The 24,213-nt window shown below is 53.1% G+C and overlaps 1 protein-coding gene across 2 annotated transcripts in view; it reads left to right on the top strand.

The window, feature by feature from the left end:
* Nucleotides 1–8,110: 8,110 nt before the first annotated feature.
* SV2A (synaptic vesicle glycoprotein 2A) overlaps nucleotides 8,111–24,213 on the top strand; it is a 56,658-nt gene continuing 40,555 nt past the window's right edge. The window contains exons 1-3 of one of the 2 annotated variants that reach the window (XM_034756786.1): nucleotides 8,111–8,443; nucleotides 18,885–18,994; nucleotides 21,321–22,213. In XM_034756786.1, coding sequence (XP_034612677.1) covers nucleotides 21,625–22,213 — 589 coding nt within the window. In that variant the 5' untranslated portion in view covers nucleotides 8,111–8,443; nucleotides 18,885–18,994; nucleotides 21,321–21,624. The remainder of the gene's footprint in view (nucleotides 8,444–18,884; nucleotides 18,995–21,320; nucleotides 22,214–24,213) is intronic. The other variant, XM_034756785.1, reaches the window with a different exon arrangement.

The following is a 24,213-nucleotide window of genomic DNA, read 5'->3' on the forward strand; positions in this document are numbered from 1 at the left end:
GTGTTAGTCTGTATCCGCAAAAAGAAGAACAGGAGTACTTGTGGCACCTTAGAGACTAACAAATTTATTAGAGCATAAGCTTTCGTGGACTACAGCCCACATATGCATCCGAAGAAGTGGGCTGTAGTCCACGAAAGCTTATGCTCTAATAAATTTGTTAGTCTCTAAGGTGCCACAAGTACTCCTGTTCTTCTTTTTGCGGATACAGACTAACGCGGCTGCTACTCTGAAACCTTTCTTTAGTATGTATATTATGGTAGCCCCAAGAGAGATCAAGGCCTCATTGGTCTGCCTAGAGACAGTCCCTGTCCCAGAGCTTAGGGCCAAATTTTTAACAGTATTTAGACTCCTCCTAACTCCCATTGATTTCCACTGGCACCTTTGGAAAAAGCTGGCCTTCGAAATCTAAGTAGCAGGGTTATTATCCCCGTTTTACAGATGGAGAGCCCAGGAGAGGCCAACGTGTTCCAAAGTGACCTCCTGGGTATCCCGCATGAGGTGCCTTCAAAGGGTCTGATGCTCAGGAAGTGGTGAGGACCCAGCATCGGGAACTCGGGGCTCCCAAATTGCCAGTCACTTATTGAAACCTTGGGCTAAGTGACTTTCCCCAGGCCACACAGCAGGTCTGTGGCAGAGCCAGGACTTGAACACAGATCTCTTTAGAGCACTTGCTCATCGGGGCAGGGACCATCTCTTTGTATAGCGCCTAACAACATGGGATCTTGAGCCAAGACGGACTCGTAGGTGCTACTGTAATGCTCCTAATGGCCATAAAAATGTGCAGCGTCCGGTGCAACTGGGACCTGATCCTTGACTGAAGCTCCTAGGTGACACAACCTTTAATAAACCTCCTGAGTCCCATTCCAACATCTCCACATCCTTGAATGGCAACAGATCTATTCAGACGGCCTGAGATCCTTGTTTAATCTCCAACAAGATCGCTGAATGCGGCGGCTTGGTATTTACACGGCCATAAATAATAATGGATAGAAGCAATAAAATGCTGCTTCAGTTTCTGATGATAAAAGCTTCTTAGGGGAATACCAGGATGGGTAATAAACAGCATATGGTACGAGCTGGGACAATGATTCCGCATTTAATAGCCTTCTCCGCTGCTTAACTGCATCTTTAAAATGGGCTGCGGGAGCACGGACTTGCTGTGTCTTCACTTGATTTGTTGAAGTGGAGCTCAGGAGCGGGGAAGCTGGAGGCGTGACTAACTGGCTCTGGCCAGAGTGTTCCCCAGTTAGAGCCTGTTTCTCCTCCGTAACTGGTGGCAAAATGGATTGTTTGGTTGTCTGGCACCACAGGGGGGTGGGCCACCTCCATGTGTGTATGGGCTCAGAGGAGCAGGGAGTGGGTCTGGCAGAGAAGGAGGTGGCCACGTTGGAAGGAGGGTTTCTGACAGTGCTAGCAATAGAACCCAGGCATCCTGAATTCCCCATTGCTGGATCAACACCACACCCTTTCAACTGGGAACAGAACCCAGCAGTCCTGGCTCCCCATCCACTCGACTGCACGCCCTGTCAGGAATGGAATGGAGCTGGCTTGAAGGGAGAGCATCTCTTTATACCCAAATCAATTTCCTGGGCCTGTCCCTTTCCTCCCGGCCTCTTCTCCTCCGCTGCTGTTTCAGATACCGATGGCAGAACAAGCACTAGCGGCACTCACTGTGTTCTCTGGGTTGGGAAGCCACCAGAAACCACTCAGGGCTGCAGTATATGGGGGTCTATCAACCTATTCCTACCCACCGCGGTCTGGCTGTCCTCTCACTTAAACCAGCTTCCCCCCGATTCAATGGACAGTAGTGGGGATGTTCCTTTATTCCCCCCACGTAAGTGAGGTCAGATCGGGAGCCCTGTGAACCGACCGGACTTGTCACCCTTTTCGCTGTTGGTTTAACGCTCTGCGCTGTGTTTGACCTGGGCAGAGACTCTGTCTATTCATCGCTGTGACGTATGCTGAGTCTGTGAGGCGGAAAAAGTGCCCGCTCTGAGGTGCGGGCAGGACAGATGTACGGACAAAGGCATGGGGTGTAACAGCAAAGGGCAGTGGAGCCTAGCGTGAAAGTTCAGCCAGTGGCTTGACTGATAGATGTAATACGGGGATCAATTTTTAAGCCCAGGTACTCTGACCTCCTGCAGGGCCGGCTTCAAGGTGGGCAACCGTCCAGGGCGCTGTGGGCAAGCAGCAAGAAGTGGGGTGCATGGCTGTGGAAGGGAGCTTGGGGCAATGGGGGGGAGGCAGTGGGGTCTGGGGGCAATAGAGGGGTGGGGAGCCCAGGGAGGCAGCAGGGTTGAGTGGGGACAGGGATGCCAAAATACAAGTTCACCCAGGGCGCTGTTTTCCCTAAGGCCGGCCCTAACACAGGTCAGAGAATTTTCCCCTGGCTACCCCTCTATTCAGCCTAACAACCTGTGTCTGGCTAAAGCATCGTCCAGAGAGGCATGCAGTCTGGATTTAGCAAGGGGTTGGACTAGATGACCTCTTGAGGTCCCTTCCAACCCTGATATTCTATGACCTCAAGAGATGGAAAATCCACCACTTCCCTTGGTGGTCTGTTCCACTGATTAGTCACCTTCCCTGTTAAAAATTCTCAGGGGTATTTTCCTTTGGCCTGGTAGCTAGTGCACAGGACTGGGGTGCCAGAGAGCTGGGTTCTCTCCTTGGTTCTACCACTGGCCTGCTGGGTGACAATGGGCAAGTCACGTTCCCCTCTCTGTGCCTCAGTTTCCCCATCCATAAAACAGGGATAATGAAGCCAACCTTTTTTGTAAAAGTGCTTTGATATCTACTGCTGAAAAGAGCTACGGAGTCCTGCCTCAGCACAGGGGGGGTAAACTTGGCAAGGCCCCTTCCAACCTTCCCTTTCTAGGAGTCTGTTATTGATTAATCCCGAAGGTGGGATTTTCAGCATCGCTTGCTCAGCGCTGGGCAAACTCTGACGGGAGTTTTACTGTTTGCATTAACAGGAGCAGTTAGACCAGTGCGGAGTGATTTCTTTTTGTTTCTCCCATGCATTCCATCCTTGTGCCTAATCCTGCTTTAAAGAGAGGGCTAGGCCTTGTCAGGTTCGCTTTCCGCTTCTCCAGCGCTAGCACAGTTGAGTGTTTTTGGCACCCAGGAGGAAAAGTTAATTAAAAAGAAATCAGCTCCCCTGTTTTTCATTCCGGGAGTTTGAAATGGAATGGAAATGTTTCTGTGCCCATTAGGCTTTGAGAACTTTGTTTTTATGTAACAGTTCCGACACTTCAGGGCTAAACGGCTTGACGGTTCTAACCTTTCCCCCAGACTGATTCTGTAGCTCCTTGATAGACACCCCGCTACGCTATCCGTGGGTCCCTACACAGCTCTGCCATTTCACCCTAATCCTGACTCAATCCCCTCTCCCTCTGCTCTCCCGGTCCTAGTGCCCTGCACAGCTCTGCTGATGCCTCAGTCCCAACCCACAGCTCCCCTGTTATTCCAGTCCTGGGGTTCTCCCCCCCCCACCTGCCGATGCCCTTCAAATCCAACCTACAGTACCCCCTGCTATTCTAGTCCTGGGCCATAAGGCAGCTCTGATCCGGATCGCTCTCCAGTTAGGTTCTTCAGGTGGTCTGACTGGATGTTTGATTTATGTCCATCATTGGCGATCTTATCATGCCTCCAAAGTTTTTAGTGTCCATGTGCTCTCCAGCTGCATGGTGGCATTCCTGGGCACACGCGCTTTGTAATGTGTTTGGTCTTCCATCCTACTAATGCCAAGAAAGCTGCCGAAACTGAACTAACGCTGGTGGCGGCTGCTGGGTTTGGCTTTGAATGTTCTTGTTGCTGGTCTTGTCCTGCCACTTAATGTGGAGCAGCTGACGAAGACGGCAAGAATCGAAAACGGCCACCTGGTGTTCTTCAGCCTTGCTCAACACCCGTGTTTTGCTGCCCTGCAATCGAGTGGATATAACCGTGGTTCTGTAGATCCAGTTTCCTAGCAAACCTGATGTCACGATGTCCCCACAAAGGCTGATGAATGGCCCAGAACGGGCAGCAACTGGTGCTATACGAACATCCTCATCTTTTGAGTATCCTCTCCCACTCTATGATGTTGCCCAGGTCTTTGACTGTTGTCACCTGCTCCATGTCCCTTCCAGACAGATTAATGCTGAGCTGTTTGTAATCTAGAGCCGGAGATTGTCCGATGGTAAAGGCCAGGGACTTAGTTTTCCCTGGATTAACAACCAGACTGATGCGCGCTGTTTCTTGCCTGACCAGATCGGTCATTGGCTGCAGCAACCCACCAATGTGAGCCAACAAGACCATGTCATCAGCGTGTGCGAGATCTCGCCGCAGAACGGCGTCCAGCTCAACGCCAGCTGTAGCTGCTTCCTCAGTCTTGCCTGTCAAACAGTCAATGCTGATGCTGACCGAAGATGGTGACAGGACCCAGAGAACCATGCCGCGTATCTGCCTCTGGCTCGAACGCAGCTTGCCACTCCGTTATCGAGCTCTTCTATCAACGAAGCTATCTGCCAAGTCGCCGCCTCGGATCCTGCCAGCTTGCTTGATGCCCTGAATCAATGGTCTGACAGAAGCCTATAAAAAGTGCTCATTAAAGTCAACTGTCTTCTGCAAAAATAACCCCCAAGGTGTACAGCACGCATGGTGTCTAGGTACTGACAGTGCTAAGCCACAGTGCTAAGTCACATGGACATTTTTGTGCTGTGGGGGAATCTCTCCTAAGTACAAGGGCTGATCTATGTTACCTACTTATACCGATGGGCCGGTTATACAGCCGTTCCCTGATGACATCCGCTGAACCAAAGCAAGGCCCTCTGATCCTGGATTAAGTGTGCCCACATGGGCGAATGGGTTAATGTCCGTTTACATTCAAACCATAGGTTATACTGGAGAAAAGGTTCCCGTCTAGATGCGGTCTTAAGCTGAGACGCCTCAAACCCATTTCACTGGTAGTCGGGATTTGAACCCAGGGCTGGGGAAGCCATTGCACCAGCTGTCTACCCTGTGACTTCCCACCTGCTTGCACAATTATGCTTCATCAGAGGCCATGTCACCTGTGCAGCTGTCACGCTGACGGGCAGCAGTGTCTCTGCAAAGGCAGTCGCAGAACTGTCCATCATTCGCCAGGCACTGCAGAGCTGACCTGCTGAGACGCGTGTTAAGGAGTCCCTCAAACAGGCCTTGAGGCTGCAGTCTGAGCAGGGTGGATGTGAGTGGCCGGGCAGAGGCACTGGGATATTTACCTGCTGCTGTGAACTGACCTTGCTGGTCAGTTTCACCTGCTCCATTTTCCTGAGTTCCCAAGAAGATCATTCAGTTCAACAGGAAGTCAGTCTCTGGCTTCAGCCCTGCATGAGAACCATGAGCTTCCTCGTGCACTGCCCCATGTGTGCCTCCCCCCGAACTGCAGGCACCAGAGGGGAGTTTGGTCTCTGTGTGGCTGATTCTCCAGTCCTTGGCCTCTCTGCTGAGGGCACTAGCTGAACTGGCATTTGCTGTGGGAACAGACACAATGTCTCTCCTGGGTTTGTATCCTGGGGAGGGGCCCTGACTCAGGAAAGCACTTAAGTGTGTGCCGAACTTTAAGCATATGCTTAAGTCCCCTTGACTTCAACGGGACTCGCACATGGTTGAGTGCTGTCCAGAATAGAGATGTTTTTGTGAATCGGGTCCCCTCTGGCCAAAGCACACAAGCCAGCAGCCCTGGCGTGGTAGTGGCAAGGTGTCCTGACCTCAGCTCTGGAATGGCCCAAGTCACAGGGTCAGATTCCTCATTGTCCTGTGTAGTCGTTTTTGAGAGGTAGGAGGGCATAGTGGTTAGGGCGCTAGCCTGGACTCAGAAAATATAGGTTCAGTCCTCTGTTCTGCCACAGACTCCCTGTATGACCTTGGGCAAGTTGCTTAGTCGCTCCGTGCCTCAGTTTCCCCCCATATTTACAATGGGGCTAATAGCACAGCTGTAACTCACAGGGGTGTAGTGAGGATAAATTCATCAAAGATTGTGAGGTGCTCAGATACCACGATAATGGGAGACAGGTGTGTGTGGCTATTCAAAGGCCCCACTCCGTGCTCAGCTCTTTGGGTGAGGTTGGTCAGAGTTTGGTTGGTGGAAGTTTGTACAGAGGCTGGCGGAAGCATCCTTTGTCTGCCGTTGGCTCGGGGTGTTCGTTGTTGTTTGATAATCTTGGCGGGAGAGGCGTGTGACCCACTGAGTAGGACACCGCCCAGTGGCTCAGCAAACCTGGATGCTAGTCCCAGCTCTGGCACAGATCAGCTGGGTGACCTTGGGCAAGTCCCCTTCCCCTCTTGTCAATGTGCAGCATCCGGCACAATGAGACCCTGATCTTGGAGTGGAGTGTAGTGGAGTGGAGTGGGTGGGAGGGGCATGCTTTGAGTGCTACCATAATACAAGCAATATATGTATTTGAAGGAAACTTGATGACTGTTTTATAAATCTACCTAAACAAGGTGTGACTGCTTAGAAAGATCCTCCAAGTACATGGCTCTTAAAAGGATTTTGAGTAAAGAGTGTTTCTTTTAAGCCTGTACAAAGGAGTCAGCCTGGACAGAGGGCGAGGGAAGGTTCTAGGCAGGAGCGGAGTAAGAGATACGTGGGAGCTACAGGGATGATACAGTTTTACTTATTAAAGTTCCTTGTTCAGTGTTGCAAGAAAGCGCATCTCCCTCTGATGCTTTGTCACCTGAGGCTCAGGATCCAAATAAGATAATTTAAAGAGCTGACTACTGCCTGCACCATGCCCTCCCCTGAACATAATTGGAACGGCTTAGCTGTGTGTCATAGGCCCTATACTGCATACAACTAATGGTGATTCTCCTTTAGCTCAAGTGGCAAGGTCTTACACATTTGGCACAGGAGGATCTGAGTTCTATCCTTGCTGTTTCTATGAAATCCTGAACAGTATCATGGCAGTAACAGTGAAGTCCTCTGTAACTACAGGTTTGTTACAATATTATTTCACTTGATTCTTTGTTGTAAACTTTCCCCCACTTAAAAAACCAACCAACCAAAAAAAAAAAAAAAACAAACAAAAAAAACCCCCAAACCCAACCCACTTCCTCCTCTCCAAGGACAATGAAACGCCATAACAAAGAAACATTGGTGGCTGATTGAAAGGTAAGCCCCACTAACGCACTGGAAGTTGGAAGGTTGTCTCATTGTTGCAGACAGCAGTTGATCTTCCAAGCCCACTGTGCACTCTGCATTACTCAGGGTTTGTCTACGTGGTGGGACCTCCAGTGGCAGAGATACGGTGCCGTAATCCCCATAGTGTCGACTATCCTGTAGCAGCTGAAGGGTTTTTTTCCATCTCTGTAGGAACTGCCCCTCCCCCAGCGGTGGTACCGAGGTCAACGGAAGTATTATTCCATTGCAGCCGCATCTATGCCAGTGGTTAGGTTGGTGTAGCTACAGCGCTCAGGTGTGCATTTTTTAGCACCATAGAGCGATGTAGCTATGTCAATCTAAATGTTTAGTGTGGACCAGGCCTTAGGCTGTGGCTGTGTGCAGCTCATGAACAGAGGAAGGATAATCCTGCGGTTAGGATGCTAACCTAGGATCTGCAGGACTTAGCTTCAATTCCCTGCTCCGCTACAGACTCTCTGAGTGACCTTGGGCAAGTCCATTAGTCTTCTCGTGCCTCAGTTCCCCGTCCCACCTCACTGGAGCATGGAGAGGATAAATAACTCCAAGGCTGAGCCACTCGAATCCCCCAGTGACGGGGGCCAGATAATCTAGATAGTTTAACTCTGCTGTATTGAGATGTGAAATTCAAATGGCTAACATCAAGGATTTGGGTTTGTTTGGGGTTTTTTTTCCCCCCAAAAGCCTTTGATTCCTGTTTGAAAAGGCACATTTAAATGCAGTGTGCTGTGTCTCTGCGGGTGTGATGGGGGCAAAAAATTGCAATCGATGACGGCGAGCATCTCGGAGCAAAAGAGAAAAAAAAAGTATCTTTCTGCTGCCACCAAGCCTTCCAGCAAAGCCGTGCCGGAGCATTTATCAGCTGAAACTGACTAATAATACACCATTAGTCAGTCTCACCTCCTTCAGTGCATTTCAGTGAAGCAGGTTAAACTGAAATCTCGTCCCTGACGCAGGCAACCTGATCTTGCAGAAGATTCCCACATGCCTGGGTAACCGGCTGGGGGAGGCATTCTCATTTTTTTTTTCTGGTTCATTAAAAAAAAAAAAATCCCTCCTCCTCCTCTGTTTTGTTTTCTATAGCAGCCAGTCCTGCCACCACCCTTCCCTGGGCTGCTACAATGGACTCTCCCAATGTTCAGTGTGTGTGTAGAAGGCTGCGATGCTAATGCTCATTCTGGTACCCATGAGCTATTTTCTTCCTGTATCCCTGCTGGAGCATCCTTCATAATATCACGCGAGACAGATCCTTAAAGGAGGGCTGTGGCAGATCGGAGTATAGACCAGGTAAGGAGGAAAACAAATGTCTTTGTAAAAACAAGATGCTTTAATTAGTGTAATTGGATTCATAGTTGTTGATGTAGAAAGGTTTTTGGGGGGTATTTTCCCCCTCCCCCTTTGGTGTGGCCATTTTGTCCTGAAAAACCTTGCCTCTAGGTTTTGTCTGTCTTTTTATTTGTGTATGAGTGTTAATAGCGTCCGGTCATCTCGCTTGCCCTGTTTATTCCAGATATCCTGCAGCTTGGAATCTATGCAGATAGATCTTTTGTAGGTTGGGTGATGGGCATCTCATGGGAGGGATGATTCTTTATACCGATGAAACCAACGCGTCTTGAACAGGGGAAGAAATCTGCACCGGGTTTGGGAGAGGGTGTATGTGTTGGAAAATGACCTTGGGGACTGTAGATTTAAAAACTCTCATTATCTATTGTCGCCATGTTTCTTGTTGCGCCTATGAGGAGGTCTCTAAAAGAACGGGGGTTTCAAATGAAGCGAAATCACTTGTTAACCCAAGCCCCAACCCTTTTCAATCCAACCAAACAAATCATCTCTGGCACATTTGGGTTTTATAAGTGTGTGTTTAAGTAAACCACTATTTTAAACCCAGAAGTACTGTATTGATCAACAGCTCTGATCAAAGAATTAGCAAAAGGAAATGGATTCAAAAATAAATAACCTTGGCTGGAAACTGCTGATCGTGTTTATTTGCTGAGATGCTCAACTTAAATCTTGGTGCAGATTTTAAATAGCAGCAATGCATTTATACGCGTAGGAGGGTATTTTGGGGGATTCCAACTTTGACGATGAAATGTCTGCTTGTAGATGCTCTTCAAATCAAAACTAGCTCTGGGTTTAAACAGTTTCAATCCTTGATAAACTGCCTTCACACAGCTGCTAAGATTCTCGCTTTAGAAGCCATCCTTTCTACCATGGAGGAGAGAGCCTATGACCTTGTTCCGATAGATCTAATTACATCTGTATTTCCCCTTCTCGAGTCCCTAAGCATATAGCTACGTCGCAGAAAATATAACTGCCTTGACATGGCTTTATTGAATATCGAAAGGCACAAAGAGACTGATGAGGAGACCTGAGCCGGTGTTCGCTGGATGAGAATGACCTTGTCATAAAGAAGCGGGTCACATTGTTTTCTTCAAGGATGCTTATTTGTTTATTTAAAACTTAGCATTTTTCATCCCTTCTCATGTTATTTGATCCCGCATAAAGGAACTTGGATGGGGTTGTTCAGAGAGGGGAATGGGCGTAGGATGTAATTTGCGTTGGTTAAAAGTACATCGTGTCGTTCATTCAGAAATCAGCTGTCGCCAGCTCCTACGTTTTTAATAGCTCTTTTGAGTCGGTGTGTGTGAACGTGATCTACCTGGGGTGGGCATGGCTACATAGGATGTGTGTGGATGTGACTGGGGCTCGCACACAGAGAATGCAGAGTTAGCAGTATCTATTTTAGACTCCCCAGTTTGCATTTAAATCATGCCCTCTCTCTCTCTCTCTCACACACACACACAATCTCTCAGAAGATGCATTATCCCAGCTGTCTGCTTCCTAAGTGCCTGATCCGCACCCACACTGGTCCCGCTCTGCAAAATTCCACTGGCCTAGGGCAAGTAACAATTCCTCCCCGGCCCTTTAGATGAGTGAATGACCTTTGGTTTCTCCGTCCTCCTTGGAAGGGCGGGCGAATAGATTGCATGGCTGGACATGCAGGTGATGTTGCCAGGCTGTGCTGCTTGTGCCCACATCCAGGGGTGATGGGAGGTGCAGCCATTATTATTTTAGAAGGGCTAATTTTAACTTGAAATCATATTTCCCCCCCGACACACAGTCAGGTCTGTTTCATCCTGCTTGTCTTACACTTTTATTCATGCATTTTTTTTCTCTCCCCTTTCCTCTCACCCCATCTCTCTCTCTCTCTCTCTCACACACACACACACACTGCTCTCAGGCATGTTTGTGCTGCCAAAGCTTAAAAATAGACTTGCTGGGGGAAGTGGCTGGCTGGCTGGGGGAAGTGGCTGGCTGGCTGAGGGATGGGTTCCTGAATGTATGTTCCCGATTCCCTCCTGAGATCTCACCTTCAAACACATCCCGCGTCCCCCCACTCCGCCCCGAGGATCTCTGCTTTCTGAGCTGGGGCTGGAATGACCTGCCTTTGCACCACAGCTGGTACCCAGGCTAAATCCCGGAAACCACTGCAGATCCATGAATGTCGGTGGAGCTGCCCCCGTTCATGCCAAGCGGCCCAGGCTGGTTTGATCATCTGGCCTGGCTCCCGTTGGCATTAGCAAGAGGTAGGCATGTGTATTGGGCTGGAGTGTTGGATCACTGCTGTGACAGAGGTTTGGTCAGGCCCTGAAGGGAAAGGAGAGTGGGGCAGTGGTCAGAACAGGGTCCTGGGAGTCAGGACTCCTGGGTCCTCTCTCTAGCTTTGCCATGATGCTGGACAAGTTGCACCCTTCTGTGCCTCAGTTTCCCCTTCTGTAAAATGTGGATAGGGACCCCACCCTCACATTTCTGTAGCATGTCCTCTCCCACTGCCACCGGGTCCTTGCTATCACTCTGGTCCCGGCTTTGTCACTGGGGGTGATCTAAGCCTTTCCTTGGCTGCAGGGGGGCTCCTCCATTTGTACTTGTCTCCCAGTCAGACACATCTCTGCCTAGCAACCCTCTGTAGGGGGCATTCTGCACCCCTCGTTTTCCAGCAGCCTCTGCCAGCCGGCCCTGCAGATCCAGTTACAGGCCCGCTCAGCTGTAGGCGGCAAGCAGGCCTGCCTGTGAGACCTGGGGGAGGAGCTCTGTTTAGTCCTGTTCTCTGCAGCCCCTCACTAACCTGACCTGCCTGCACCGCCCCAAGGGGCATATGGGGAGCATCATTTGCAATGAATGAGCTGAAGCTTGTGAAGATCTGGGCATTTGCTCCTCTTCCAACCTGCCCCGCACCCGCCTTCCAGCCATTCGAGGCGCAAACGCTCCAGTCTCTCTAGCTGCCAGCCTGGATTCTGCTGATTATTCATTGCTCCTTCAAACCTTTCTGGAAAGATCTCCCTGAAAGTGACCGTGAATTAGTACCTCACACACCCGGCCACTGGCATATCTGTCATCTCCGCAGGGGTTTCAGCACAACAGGGCAGGATCCGGTTTTCCCGCCCCGCAAACATTTTTGGAGAGGTGGATAAAAAGGTCCCCTTCTGAATCGGGATGAAAAGTCCATCCTGAAAACTTGCGCAAACTGACAGCTTGCAAAAAAAAAAAAAAAAAAAAAAAAAAAAAAAAAAGCTGGCTTGGGTCAACTGAAACGTTTCATTTTTGGTTTGACCATTTTTAATCCCCTCTAATTCGCTTTCATTTCAAAACAAAAAAGTTGGTTGTCCAGAAAACTGGAATTTTTCATTTAGAAAAGGTTTAAACTCCCCCCCCACCTCTCCCACCCCCACACACAGACAATTTTTTGAGTTGTAAATTCATCCAAACTGACCCTTTCCAAACCCAACCTTTTCTGCAGGATAAACTGGCATTTTGCTCACAACAACAACAACAACAAAACATTTCACGGAAAAAATCCCAACCTGCTCCAGTGTTCTTGGGCCTGGCAATGGAGTGGGTGCCCAGCTGCATTTCAGAGCCCGGGTCAGGGTTGAGGCCTGGGTCACCAGGCAGGATGCTCTGCTACAAGAACCAGAAGGCGCTGCTACCCCTCTAGGAAAGGCTCTTTGCCAACACAGCTTCCCCACTGCCTGTCTTACCCACCTGGTAAATGGCCTGTATTTTTATTGCCAACCAGGGCAAAAGGCAGGAGGGCCAGAAGCCAGGCTGGGCTACTCGGGGCAGGATAGCTCTGTGGTTTCAGCATTGGCCTGCTATACCCAGGGTTGTGAGTTCAATCCTTGAGGGTGCTACTTGGCAGATCTAGGGCAAAAATCAGTCCTTGGTCCTGCTAGCAAAGGCAGGGGGCTGGACTCAATGACCTTTCAAGGTCCCTTCCAGTTCTAGGAGATGGGAGATCTCCATTAATTTCTTTTGGCTGCATAAGTATCCCCTGTGTGGATACAAAATTGCAGATTGGATGCGGATACCAAACCTGTGGATATCCGCAGATTTGCAGGGCTCTGTGCGTAAGAGCCCTGGGGCCCGCCTGCCCCCTGTGTTAGGTGGAGCGTGCAGTGCCTGTGGTTTAAAGACCCATCCTCTTACGCAGTTTGGGCTTCTGCCTCTGGCTCTGAAGCCGCTGAGATCCCAGATCTGGGAGGTGTTATTGACCTATCTCTGGTGGTAACTGCACCTCACTGGGGGTGGGGTGGTTGGGAGAAAGCACCTGGAAAGGCCACGTCCTTTTCCCTGTGTTAGTCAGCAAGGGTGCAGCTTAGGCAGAACGGATCCGATCTAGGTTCATATCCCACGTCCATCGCCATGGTCTCTGGGTGCCACAGACCCAGGTCTCCCAAGGCGGAGTCGGTGCAGATGCTGAGAGCTGAGGAATAAGCTTGCCAGCCCTCCAGGATTATGTCCTGTGATGAAACCTCCAGGAATGCGTCCAATCCAAATTGGCAACCTTAGTGGACGGTGAGCACCGGGCCAGTCCGTTTCATCCCTGAGCAGCGGAGGGAGCAGAGTATTATGGGGACCTTTATTTAACGGTTTCCTCCATTGCCCTGCACCTCGGGTGAGCTGGGTGCGGGAACACTGCCACTCCGACCTGGGGAGGGCTGATACCCACTCGGCGCTGGTGGAAACGGATGCAGGGCAGCGGCCCGGTGTGGCTCTATAAATTTCCTCACACCTGGCCCACAGCGACAGCAGAGTTGAACCCGGCCCCTCTGGATTTAAAGGCACAGGCCTCTCCGGCCTGAGCTAAAAGGCCCCTCTCCGGTGTCTCAAGGCTGTAGCAGGCTCTCTAGGTGGCCCAGGCACCCTCCAGAAGGGGACAGGTGGGCGAACCAGGCTGCGCGTTATGGGACGGCTGGGCTCAGTTGCTATGCGTGTGGGTCACTGCTGGCAGGAGGGGGGCCAGGTCCCCTGGCTGAAGCAGGCGGGAAGGGGCGTGTCCTGAGGGCTTGTTCATTTCGTCATGTATCTGATAGGAAACCCCTCACCCCCCAGCCCTCGTGTTACTGCGCCTTGTGGGGCAGCCCCTTCCCCAGGCCGGTGGGCTGGCGTGATCGGACCATGGGCCGGGGGATGGGCGAGGTGGGGTGGCTTTCTCTGTCACGAGGGTAGGGAGTTCTAGGGGCACATGGCCGGGGAGGGGCAGGGAGCTGGGCCTGTGGCTCCAGGGCTCCTAGGGCCATCTTCAGGGCTGCCCCATGGCTCAGGGGCCTGGGTCACACAGGCAGGTCTGGTCTCTCTAGGCTTGACACCACATGAGGGAGAACTCACTGGCTGCCCCACCGAATCCATGGGGCCGGGCAAGCTGGGTGCTGGGCAACCCGAGAGATGCTGCGAGCTGGAGAGACAGAGCCCTGAAACCCCGTGGGCCTCCGTTGGGGTGCTTGGCACTTCTTGGCAAACGAGGTTGCCCCTGGCGTTGATGGATCGGTGATCGACCAGGGGAGAGCAGATCCCAGCGCAGAGGGAAGCCCTAGGTTACTCGATTCTCCCGGCGTGGGGGTGAAGGCCTAGACCTCTTTTGGGTCTCTTTTGCATCGGTGACTCCCTGGGCAGCTGATGTGTGCACTGGGGCAGGGATTTCCTCCTCTGACTGAGCTGAGCTGGCTGCATCACTCGGGGGGGACACGGACCCCCCCCCACCCCATAAGGCCACAGACTCACTGTCCAGTAGGACTAGGCAAGTCCCCTAAAGCAGCTGTTGGCCGCGCAATGCGGAAAAGCCCAGTACGTGAAGGGTTAATGCAGCCGCAGGGTTCGGATTAGCTCTGTGACAAGCAGCCCTTCTTGTAAGCCCAGGGACTCAATAACTCCAAGGTGGCAAAAGCACCATTAAGTCGTTCTGTGATCTGCGTTTGCACCAGCCCCTTCGGTGGGGCTGAGCGGCGATGGCAAAATGCCAGGCTTCCTCTGCTCCGGCTGGTCTCCTGCTCCGGCCTCCTTCTCCCGGAGACTTGGGTTTGTAACTGGGGAGCAGCTTACGGGTTTGTTGGCCTTTGTGCCCCTCCTTGTGGATGTCTGTTTCCTGCCCCTAATTGGCAGCTTCCTTTAGGACAGGGGTTCTCAAACTGGGGGGTCGGGATGGGGTCGCGAGGTTATTACATGCGGGGGTCGCGAGCGGTCAGCCTCCACCCCAAACCCCGCTTTGCCTCCAGCATTTATAATGTTATTCATTAAAACCACTTTTTAATATATTTAAGGGGGGGGTCGCACTCAGAGGCTCGCTATGTGAAAGGGGTCACCAGTACAAAAGTTTGAGAGTCACTGATCTAGGAAAAGTGGTGGAGTGGCAGGGCAGGCCCTGCAGGGCAAGTATTGGGGTGAACTGGCACAGCTGGGTGGGTGGACAGGCCTGCAGGTTGGGATTGAGGGGCGCGGCAGAGCTGGTTATAGGGGGAGCCCAGGGCGGGGATAGCTGGTGGGAGCCAGGGGCCAGGACCACAGTGCCTTAGCAGAGATGGGTGTGTGGGGAGCCCCACGGTTGGGATAGCAGCGGGGATGGCAAGTTAAGATTGAGGGGGCAGCAATAGAGCTGGGGAGCAGGAGGGGGCCCAGAGCTGGCCTAGCTGAGGGTTTATGGGTTGGGATTGAGGAGCATTGCAGGGCTCTGCTGCTGGGGAGAGGCCCCTGTGATCCCCAGTATCCTTTAAGAAGCGTAGGAAATGAATACCCAGAAACGTGCTTTTAAATGAGGTTCAGCTTGTGAAACAAAGCCAGGCTGGCCTCTTCTCTTCCCCCCCCCCCCCCGCCCCGCTCTGTGCCAGGCTGCAGCTGGGCCTGCAACCCTGCAGAGCGCTTCCTGCCATGCCGGGAGCTGCTGCAAAGCCGGGCCCAGCTGGGTGCACGTGGGGAGAGCTAAAGACAATCCCCCGTGAGCATCAGTGGCGGCGTCACGCCCGCGTGAGTGAGATCAGTGTCCCCCCGGAGTAGAGCTCTGAGCTGCAGATGTCCTGCCTCGCAAAGATGGTTGCCACCACCCATCCTGCCTGCCTGTGTGTGGGTCCGGTGGGGCTGTTCTCCCCCCCTGCAGAGCCCAGATCTGCCCCCCCGCGGAGGAACGGACCAGAACTGAGCCGAGGGCAAAGCTGGCTGGCCCTGGGGGAAGCTCCCTGCTAGGGAGAGCTGTTTGGCTGTGAATTCGCGCCACCAGGCAGGTGGCCCGGCCTCCGGGGTAGCGGTGCATGAGTCAGTGGGGAACACAAGCATTGCCAGACTGGCTCCGACCCCAGATCCGCCTGGCCCAGTGTCCGACAGAGGAAGGGGTAAATACCCCGCAGTACCAGAGGTGGGATAATCTACCCTCCCAGCCCATGGGTCTCACCCTCATCTTGAATAGGTAGCAGTGGGCTCCAGCCCTGAAGCACGCGCCTCACGACACGTCTGTGCAGCACCCAATAGGGCACTGATCTCAGGTGGTGGGGACCTCCAGGTGCTGCCGGAACACCCCTGATAATCCTCCTCTCTCTCGACAGTATCTAGGGCACTTGCAGCTTGTATGAAAGATGTTCCTCCAGGGGGGTTTGGGGGCTGGGGCTGGTTCTGGTTGGCCTGGCGCTCAGTCTCGGAGACAGGGGCCCTCTCTGTGTTACTGGCTTTTTGGCCAGTGGTATAGGTGTGTGGGGCGGGCTGCGCGCTGGCCAGGGCTTGGGAAGATGATCCCCTGCGCAGGGAGCTTTCCTAGAACCAGAGGGTTGGTAGGGCCTGCAAGGATTTGAAGACCGGTACCACGTCCCCCTCCTTCATCTCCTCTTTTCCAAACGAAACATACCCAGTTCCTTCAGCCTTTGCTCCTATGGTGCTGGCATTCCATCCCTTGGACCACCTTGCTCGCTCGCCTCGGATCCTTCCCAGTTTCTCTACATCCTTTCTGTACAGCGATGACCAGAATTGGACGCAGCCCTCCAGGAGCTGGCTGCCCCGCTTTCCCACAGTGCCCCCTTCGTGGTGACGAGAGAGGGCGGCTCGCATCCTTCAGGGCACTGCAGGTGTCCCCTAGCAACCAGGCTGGGACCAAGGAGCCGCTGGGACCAATGACCCACTGCTCCCTCGCCAGCCATGGTCTCGTGCCAGCGACAAGCGGATGCCTGGCGCTGCAGGGACGCGCAGCGAGAGCCAAACTGCCCCGCGGAGAAGGGACGTGGCTTGGCCAAGGTCAAACAGCAGGCCAGTGGCAGAGCTCCGGATGCAGCCCAGGACTGCTGAGTCCCAGGCCAATGTGCTGCCCGCTAGGGTATCCTTCCTTCCCCATTAGCCATCCCTGCTGTCCGTAGCTGGGTCCTTCCCCCACCAGCTGTCCCCTCCTCTCCCTAGGGTGCTCTGTTGATGCTGCCTACACAGCTTTCCCCCTCCTGTAGACATCCTGCTCTGAGGTGACGGCTCTCCAGCGGCAGTTTACTGGCCTGGACAGCACCCAAGCCCCACTCTGCCAGGCCTCTGGGCTGGCGTGACGCTGCGGGGGAGCGGGGGGCCGGCTGCCGAGCCCCTGCTTGGAGTCTACAAGCAGGAAACGGGTCACCTCACAAAATCCCTGAAGCTCTTGCCCAGAAGCCATTGACAGCCTTGTTATCTGGTGCTCATCAGGGCTTATCTCCCCGCCGTGGCCAGGTCCCCGATCCCAATCGCGCGTCGGCCTCCCTTGTCGCCGTTTTCCCTCCGATGTAATCCTTGAAGGACAGCAGGGAGCGCGGCCGGCCTGGCGGCTAAAGCCCGGGCTCGAGAGGCGGGAAATCCGGGTTCAAGAAAACGTTCTGCCCCTGCCTGCCTGCGTGACGCGGGGCAAGTTTCTTCATCTCGGCTCCCTCTCTGTACGATTCCTCCTCTGCTCTGTGCGTGGGAGGCAGCAGAGCTGTGACTAGAACCCAGGAGTCCGGGGTCTCAGCCTCAGTTTGCTAGGGCTTTCCTGCAGGGGGGGCACGTGTTGCAAATTGATTCGCATTCACCTCTTGGCCCTTCATGAGCTATCCCAACCCCCTTCCCCTAGGGCTGCTGGGAAAGGAGGGTCTTCAGACCAGCCTAGAAATGAGTAAGTTTTGCTCTCTGATGTATCATTTATAATCGGCGTATTAAAGTATACAGTGGCGGGTTTATTTCCCACTAGCTTCGGCCGGCACAGAGTTGTTGGCATCTCTTTATTATGGCCAATTGGTCTGTGATTTGTGTGTAATAGGGTCTTTGCGCCTCGCTGGGATGCTACCGTCCTTTGCCTAAGCGAAATCCGCTTCTTAGTACAACACAGGGAATCTTCTTCAAGAGGCATCTGCTGGTCTCAGGAGAATGTCCCGAAGCATCCCCCAAATGTATTGGCCAAGATTCTCACAAGCAGGTAGGGTGGGCTTGAGAGTCAGAGACTTGTGCGCCTAAGTCACCTCTTCAAAGGAAATCAATGGGAATGAGGCGTCTAAAGACCGTTGAGGATCCGGGCCCTGGTTGTTTTTTTGTAAATCCCATCCTTAAATCCTTATTGAAGTTGCTAAATAAGTCTCCTGGTTTTTCAAGTATGGAGCCAGCCAGCAGCTCCAATCTGAGGTCAAATGGGGGCTCTTGGGTCCTCAGCACTTCTTAAAATCGGGATCCTTATTTAGAGACTTAACTGGAGATCTGAGAGCCCAGTTTTAGCCACCTCTTTTTGAAAAGTCTGCTCCCCCTTAATTAGAAGGCTCAGCCCTGTGAAGCTCTGTCTTGTGACCCCGGGAATGGCTGCTTAAGGGCAATTTCACTGTAACATATTGATACGAGCCAGGGATATTGTTTGGGGGTAATGTCTTCAGAGTCCTGGTTGCCTGAACACGGGAGCAACAAACAGCAGGCAATTTCCTTGTTCAGAAATTCCCATGTCTGCCACTCCAGCGAGCACTGTGCCCGAGCAGCTCTCTCTCTCACTGCTTCCTCCCAGGATCATGCTCACAACTGCTTCTCCTGCCTCTCTGCCTCCAACACACAGGACCTTCAAAACTGATAACTTAGCCCTTGCATTTGCAGCTAGGGAATGCTCCCCTTTGCTCCCAAGCCCGCTCAGCTCAGCTCTGACCTGCCTTGGGCAATCCCTCCATTGTTTGCAGCTGTCTCGACTACATAAAGGGGCTTAATTGCTCCTTCCATTGATTCTGAAAGGGAGTGCTTGGAACAGCCATTGACTAGGTCTGTGATTGTCTTTGCCAAAGAGTCAGCTGATGGCACCTTTGAGAATAACTATATATAAATACGGAGATCTCTCATCTGAATATCAACCTGTCCGAACCGTACTTGGCTTGGGAGAGTTTGGGCATGACCAGAGCTAGATACGGGATTCTTATATATACAATATTAATAATCTATTTCCATGTTACCACAGGTCATCCCCAGCTATGGCTTGGCTTTCCCAAGCTAAGCATGGTTGGGCTACACTGATCTTTGGATGGTAGATCTCCAAGCAGGACCCTGGTGGCACAGGCAGTGACACTGGTGAGTCAGTAGGGGGCGCTCTTCCTTTTCGTATGGAGTCAGTGGCTCAGCAGGGTGCTAGGATGCTAGGGTGCTGTGCAGCTGGAATGCAGTGGGAGACCAAGGTCCTGAGCTGTTGTGGGTGGTCAAAGACCTGGTGATACATTCGTGTTTATGAAGCTGACTTTTGGGGCCGGGATGCTAGGGCCTTTTGCATTCTGCTGTCCTACATCTCCACTTGCAGTGGGGATCACATAGCATTCTTCAATTGCTTTCTCAAACGTGTGCTGTGCGGCTGTTAAACGGCCCCTGCGTCCCACCCCAGGGGCGGCTGCATTTCCACAGCAGATGGTTTAGAGGCCAAGGCCATTTCATAGCGAAGCAATGGGGCTGAGTTAGTATTGGCCGAGCTCCTCCAGTAACTTGAGACAACTAAGGGGGGCCTTGTTTTCAGACGATGGGACTCAGCACTGTCTGGAAATCAGTCTCTTCCATGGTGTCATAAACTGGACCTCCAAAATGACTAATGACTTGGAATCCTGGCTTGGAGAACATGGGGATCTCTTTTAAGTTATTTATCTGTAATACAGTAACACCTAGGAGTCCCAGCCATGGGCCAGGACCCCATGGTGCTAGGCGCTGTACATGTTCATTGCTATTAGGTGTATTATAGTAGCACCTAAAGCCCCAGTCTTGGATCAGGTCCCTGTTATGTTCAGGCATACGCACAGAGAAGTTAGATAAAAACCATGAATACTCTTGCTGGAAGGTTGCCCTGGAACATGACTTTATTATTTAAACTTCAGAATGGTAACACCCAAGGACCCAAAACCAGTGAGAGACAAAGCAGGCTGCTCCCTAAAGTGGAGCGGCACAACTCACCTCACCTTATTCTAAGCTGGCTCCCTACAGAGCTGACTGTGACTGGACACTCCTGGCTGAGCCCTCTAGCTTGCAAGCAGGACTGGGAAACTGCAAATTCAAGTGATAGCCTGTGATTTTAACAGTTTCAATCTACCACAGAGCCCATGGTGTTAGGCTCTGTAAGGTGGGAAACTGAGGCATGAGTCCAACTAATTTAGGCTTAATCAATTTTTGCCTTTATTTATACATTTTCAGACAATTGTCACTTATGTTTATGCCAGACAGTAAAAGGATAAAATGGAATAGGTGGGGACCCAAGTTCTGGGAAGCTCTCCTACCCTTCCTGATGGTTGTCTCACACTCTGGCCTCCGGGCTCCTCCTTCAGTCTCATTCCTTCAGTTTCCGGTCTGGTATTTCTCCGATTTGGGCCCTCGTTCACTTGGTTCTTCCACATTTCCACGTTAGAATCGTTTGCTTTCCTGCAGCTATTGTTATTTAACATCACACATACCCAGTTCTCCATCGATCCACGTTTTCATGATTTGCTTTTCCATCCTCCCGTCTATGCTGTTTGTAGCAGTGTGGCTGCTTACTGTGCCCGGGGGGTAGTTTGAAAGGGTTTTACCCTGCCCTCCTTAGCCCCCTCTTGCAGACCCCGGAAGTACTCCACATCGCCTAGGCTTGACTGGCCAATAAAGTTCACGCAAACCTCAGAGTCCTTAACTGCAAAATAATCCAAAACAGTCTTCAAGGAAGCCCCCAGTCATGAGCGCCACCTGCTTCCGCCAGCTCTCTCTGGCTGGAGCCCAGCCCTTTGGCCCTAATTCCAAATTTGTGAGCGTGCGTTCCTTCCTTTCCTTTCTCTCTCTCAACCAGATACACCTCTGCACCTTCCTCCTGCCTTTTATATTAGACCACCTGGTTCCCCTCAGGTGGGCGCCATCCTGTAATCAGGATTGGTTTAGCCCCAAGCTCTCCAGCCTATGGGCAAGGCACCCTGTTAGTTATCAAACTAACGCACCGTCCTCCTTCTTTGCCATTCAGCAATTGGCCTCGTGTTTTGGTATCATCGTCCGCTCCGCATGGGTCATCCTCAGTTATTTGTTGTCACCTTGATTTTAGCTACTGCTTCTCACTGAGGTGCCAACGGGAGAGCTCTCGCTCGTCAGCTTAGAGCATCTCCTCAAAGTGCTACCCTGCCCTGTCAGCATATTTTAAGCTTTTCCAAATGTGGGTTTTCAGGGGACCTTTGCCAACATCTAGCATCCTGCTTGGCAAACCATTGAAAAGCCTTGTCTGTAATTTTGCCTGTTGCATTTTGGAGGTACTTCATTTGGCGTTAGGGCCTAGATACTGAATTGTTCCCCAGCCACGCGGTACCTACAGCAGGCTCCTCCACCGGGAAGTGGCTTTTGAGAGAGGGAGCATGGATGCCCTTTCCTACCTGATAATGCCCCCCTCTGTGTTTGTTCCCCCTCCCAGGACCGTCTCCATCTGCTGCCGCTCAAGGGAGACTCGCCCAATCGACCCGCCTGGCCACTCCGGCGTCTCAAGCCTGGATTAAGCGAATGGGTCGCGGTTCAGTGCCCTCGATCGGCCGCCGTTGGAAAGCTTGTGTGCGTGCCGAAGATTCCCACCGTTGCCCCCTGGCCTGAGGAGACGGGGAGGGGCCCTGCGTGCTCATCCAGGAAGACCCGCCCTCCCCGCCCCCATCAAAGGCGGTTCCCATCCTCTTCTTCCTCACGCCAGTGAGATCTGAAGGCGGGGCGTCAGCAAGGGCAGAGCCATGGATGAGGGGTTCAGGGACCGCACGGCCTTCATCCGGGGGGCGAAGGACATTGCCAAGGAGGTGAAGAAGCATGCCACTAAGAAGGTGGGCAAGGGCGTGGACCGCGTGCAGGACGAATACACCAAGCGCTCCTACTCCCGTTTTGAGGAGGACGACGACGAGGAGGATTACCAGCCCCAGGACGGCTACTACCGCGGCGAGTCGGCCAACGACGAGGAAGGGGCCTCCAGCGATGCCACCGAAGGGCATGACGAGGACGACGAGATCTACGAGGGCGAGTACCAGGGCATCCCCCGCAATGACTCCCTGAAGGCCGGGGACCAGCTGGCCGACAACCAGCAGGTGGTGAGCGAGTTCAGAGACTTCGAGGACCTGGAAGGGGACAAGAAGAAGGACAAGGAGGAGCTGGCCCAGCAGTACGAGCTCATCCTGCAGGAGTGCGGCCACGGGCGCTTCCAGTGGACGCTGTACTTTGTGCTGGGGCTGGCCCTCATGGCCGACGGCGTGGAGGTCTTCGTGGTGGGCTTTGTCCTCCCCAGCGCCGAGAAGGACATGTGCTTGTCAGACTCCAACAAAGGCATGCTGGGTAAGTCCTTGGGATGCCAGGAGGGGGCGGGGGGGCGACGCTGACCCTCGAAGGGGAAAGAGGCATTCTGGGGGATGGTGTTCCCGGAGGGAGCCTAGCAACCATAGGCCCGAAGCAGTGCATGCTGGGAAGGGGGGTAGGGAGATATGGGCACTCCCTTTGGCTCGGGGTGGAGTGAGGTCCTCGTGAGCTGAAAGTTCGTTTGGCAACCCCACCCCTCTTGGTGTCCTGCTCCCAAATGCACGTGGGAGTGCTCTGCTGTGGGTGACAGTCATTTTGAGTGCCTAGCACTCTCACGGTTAGTTGATTGCCGGGTTCAAGCCTTTTTTTGGGGAGGGGGGAACCCCCCTTGCTACAAAGCCTTTCAGTTGGGTCCGCCCACCCCCACCCCACCTGCAAGGCTCAGGATTTAGTGTGCAGAGAACCCCCTCCCTGCCCCCAAGCTCCTATGAGATTAGAGTAATTGGTGTGTGCGATGGGATAGCGGATGGGGTTTTGCAGAAACCCTGAGTTGCACTCCTGCCAAGGCCACAGTAAAATGGGGAGGACACTGGCCCTGAGTGGGAGTTCAGATTCTGGTCTCCCAGCTGGTGTGACGCAGCTCCGTACCATGCTGGTGGGAGCAAAAGTAGTAAAAGTGGCTCCCAGCCCCAGGCAGACCCCTGTTGGTTTAGGAGCACAGGCTGAACCCACCCTGGGTTGTACCATTGCAGGGGGCACACAGGGCGTGGCCGGAATGGGATCCGGGCCCCAATCAGCCAGGCATGTCTGCGATTTTGTTTTTCTTTTGGCCCATGGCTGCAAGCCACCTTCGAAAGCTGGGAGAGGGTCAGTCAGCTTTCGCTGCCACTCCCCTAGCACATGGCAACTGGGGTTTCTGCCTGGCTGTGCTGTGTGAACAGAGGGTAGTCTTGCTCCACAGGGAGTCAAGCAATTTGCTTTCCCAGTGGGTGCACTCTGCCCTCCTCCCGCCCCTCCAATGGGGGTTTTTGGTTTTGGCTCATGTTATTTCTGCAGCAGCTCCTTTGTGCGTGCCTGAGGCATGCCACTGCTCCCTGGGGGATGGAATTGGATCTCCCAAGCTCTGTGTCATAGCCCCTGTACTGCTAACAGCTGATGGGGATTCTAAAGCAGCAGGGACCTGGCTTTTCGGGGTGCGAGGTTGAGTTCTATCTGCCCTGCGCCGTATTGAAATCCATCAAGTCCTTGGTAGTCCTGGATTTGGTTTGTCACGGCTCTTCACCTCTTTGTAGGAAAATCTCAAAGTGTCTTACAGGTCAGACCCCATGATCCATCCCCTAAGGCTGGTCAATATCCTCCCCCTGGGAAGCAGCGAAGTGAAATGACGTGGGTCTCGCACACAGTTAGTCAGAGAGCTGGGAATAGGACCTAGGGGTCCTGACTCCCACAGGCTGCTGCTCTAACCACTAGACCTTGCCCTCCTCCCAAAACCGGGATTGGAACCCAGGAGTCCGGACTCTCAGCCCCTCCCCTGGCTTTGAGACGTGCACACTCTGTCCTGAGTCCGTTGCGTGTCCCTGACTGTCTAGTCCCGGTGGCTAAAGGCCAGCAGCTCTCGGGGGGCTCCTCCCAACCCCTGCACGGCCATGAAGACGGGCTCTCGGGAACTAGCCAGCTGGCGCCTGGCTCTCTCCTGAGTGGGTCCCTGCGGCTTTGATTCCTGCTGAGTCAGTGCCGGCGTCCGCGTGACGGGAGCCCGGTGGGAAAGGCCGCTGCACCTGGGAGACGCAGGCCAAGGAAGCTCGGGGGGGGCTGGGACCAATATTGGTAGCTTGTGGATTTGATCCAGCTTGGGACGAACCGGAACCCACCCCCCCGCCAGCTCCTGTGTCTGCTGCTTAAGCTGGGAGAGCCTCCTCCGTGACCCACAGGCCTTCCTCACCATGAACGTCCCAGACAGAGCCAACGGTGGGCCTGGGGAGCCCTGAGGGGTGGGGGGTACCTGTGTCCTGTGCCGCATCTCTGGCTAACTAGAGCAT

Source organism: Trachemys scripta, chromosome 24, assembly GCF_013100865.1.
Source record: "Trachemys scripta elegans isolate TJP31775 chromosome 24, CAS_Tse_1.0, whole genome shotgun sequence".
Lineage (NCBI taxonomy): Eukaryota > Metazoa > Chordata > Testudines > Emydidae > Trachemys > Trachemys scripta.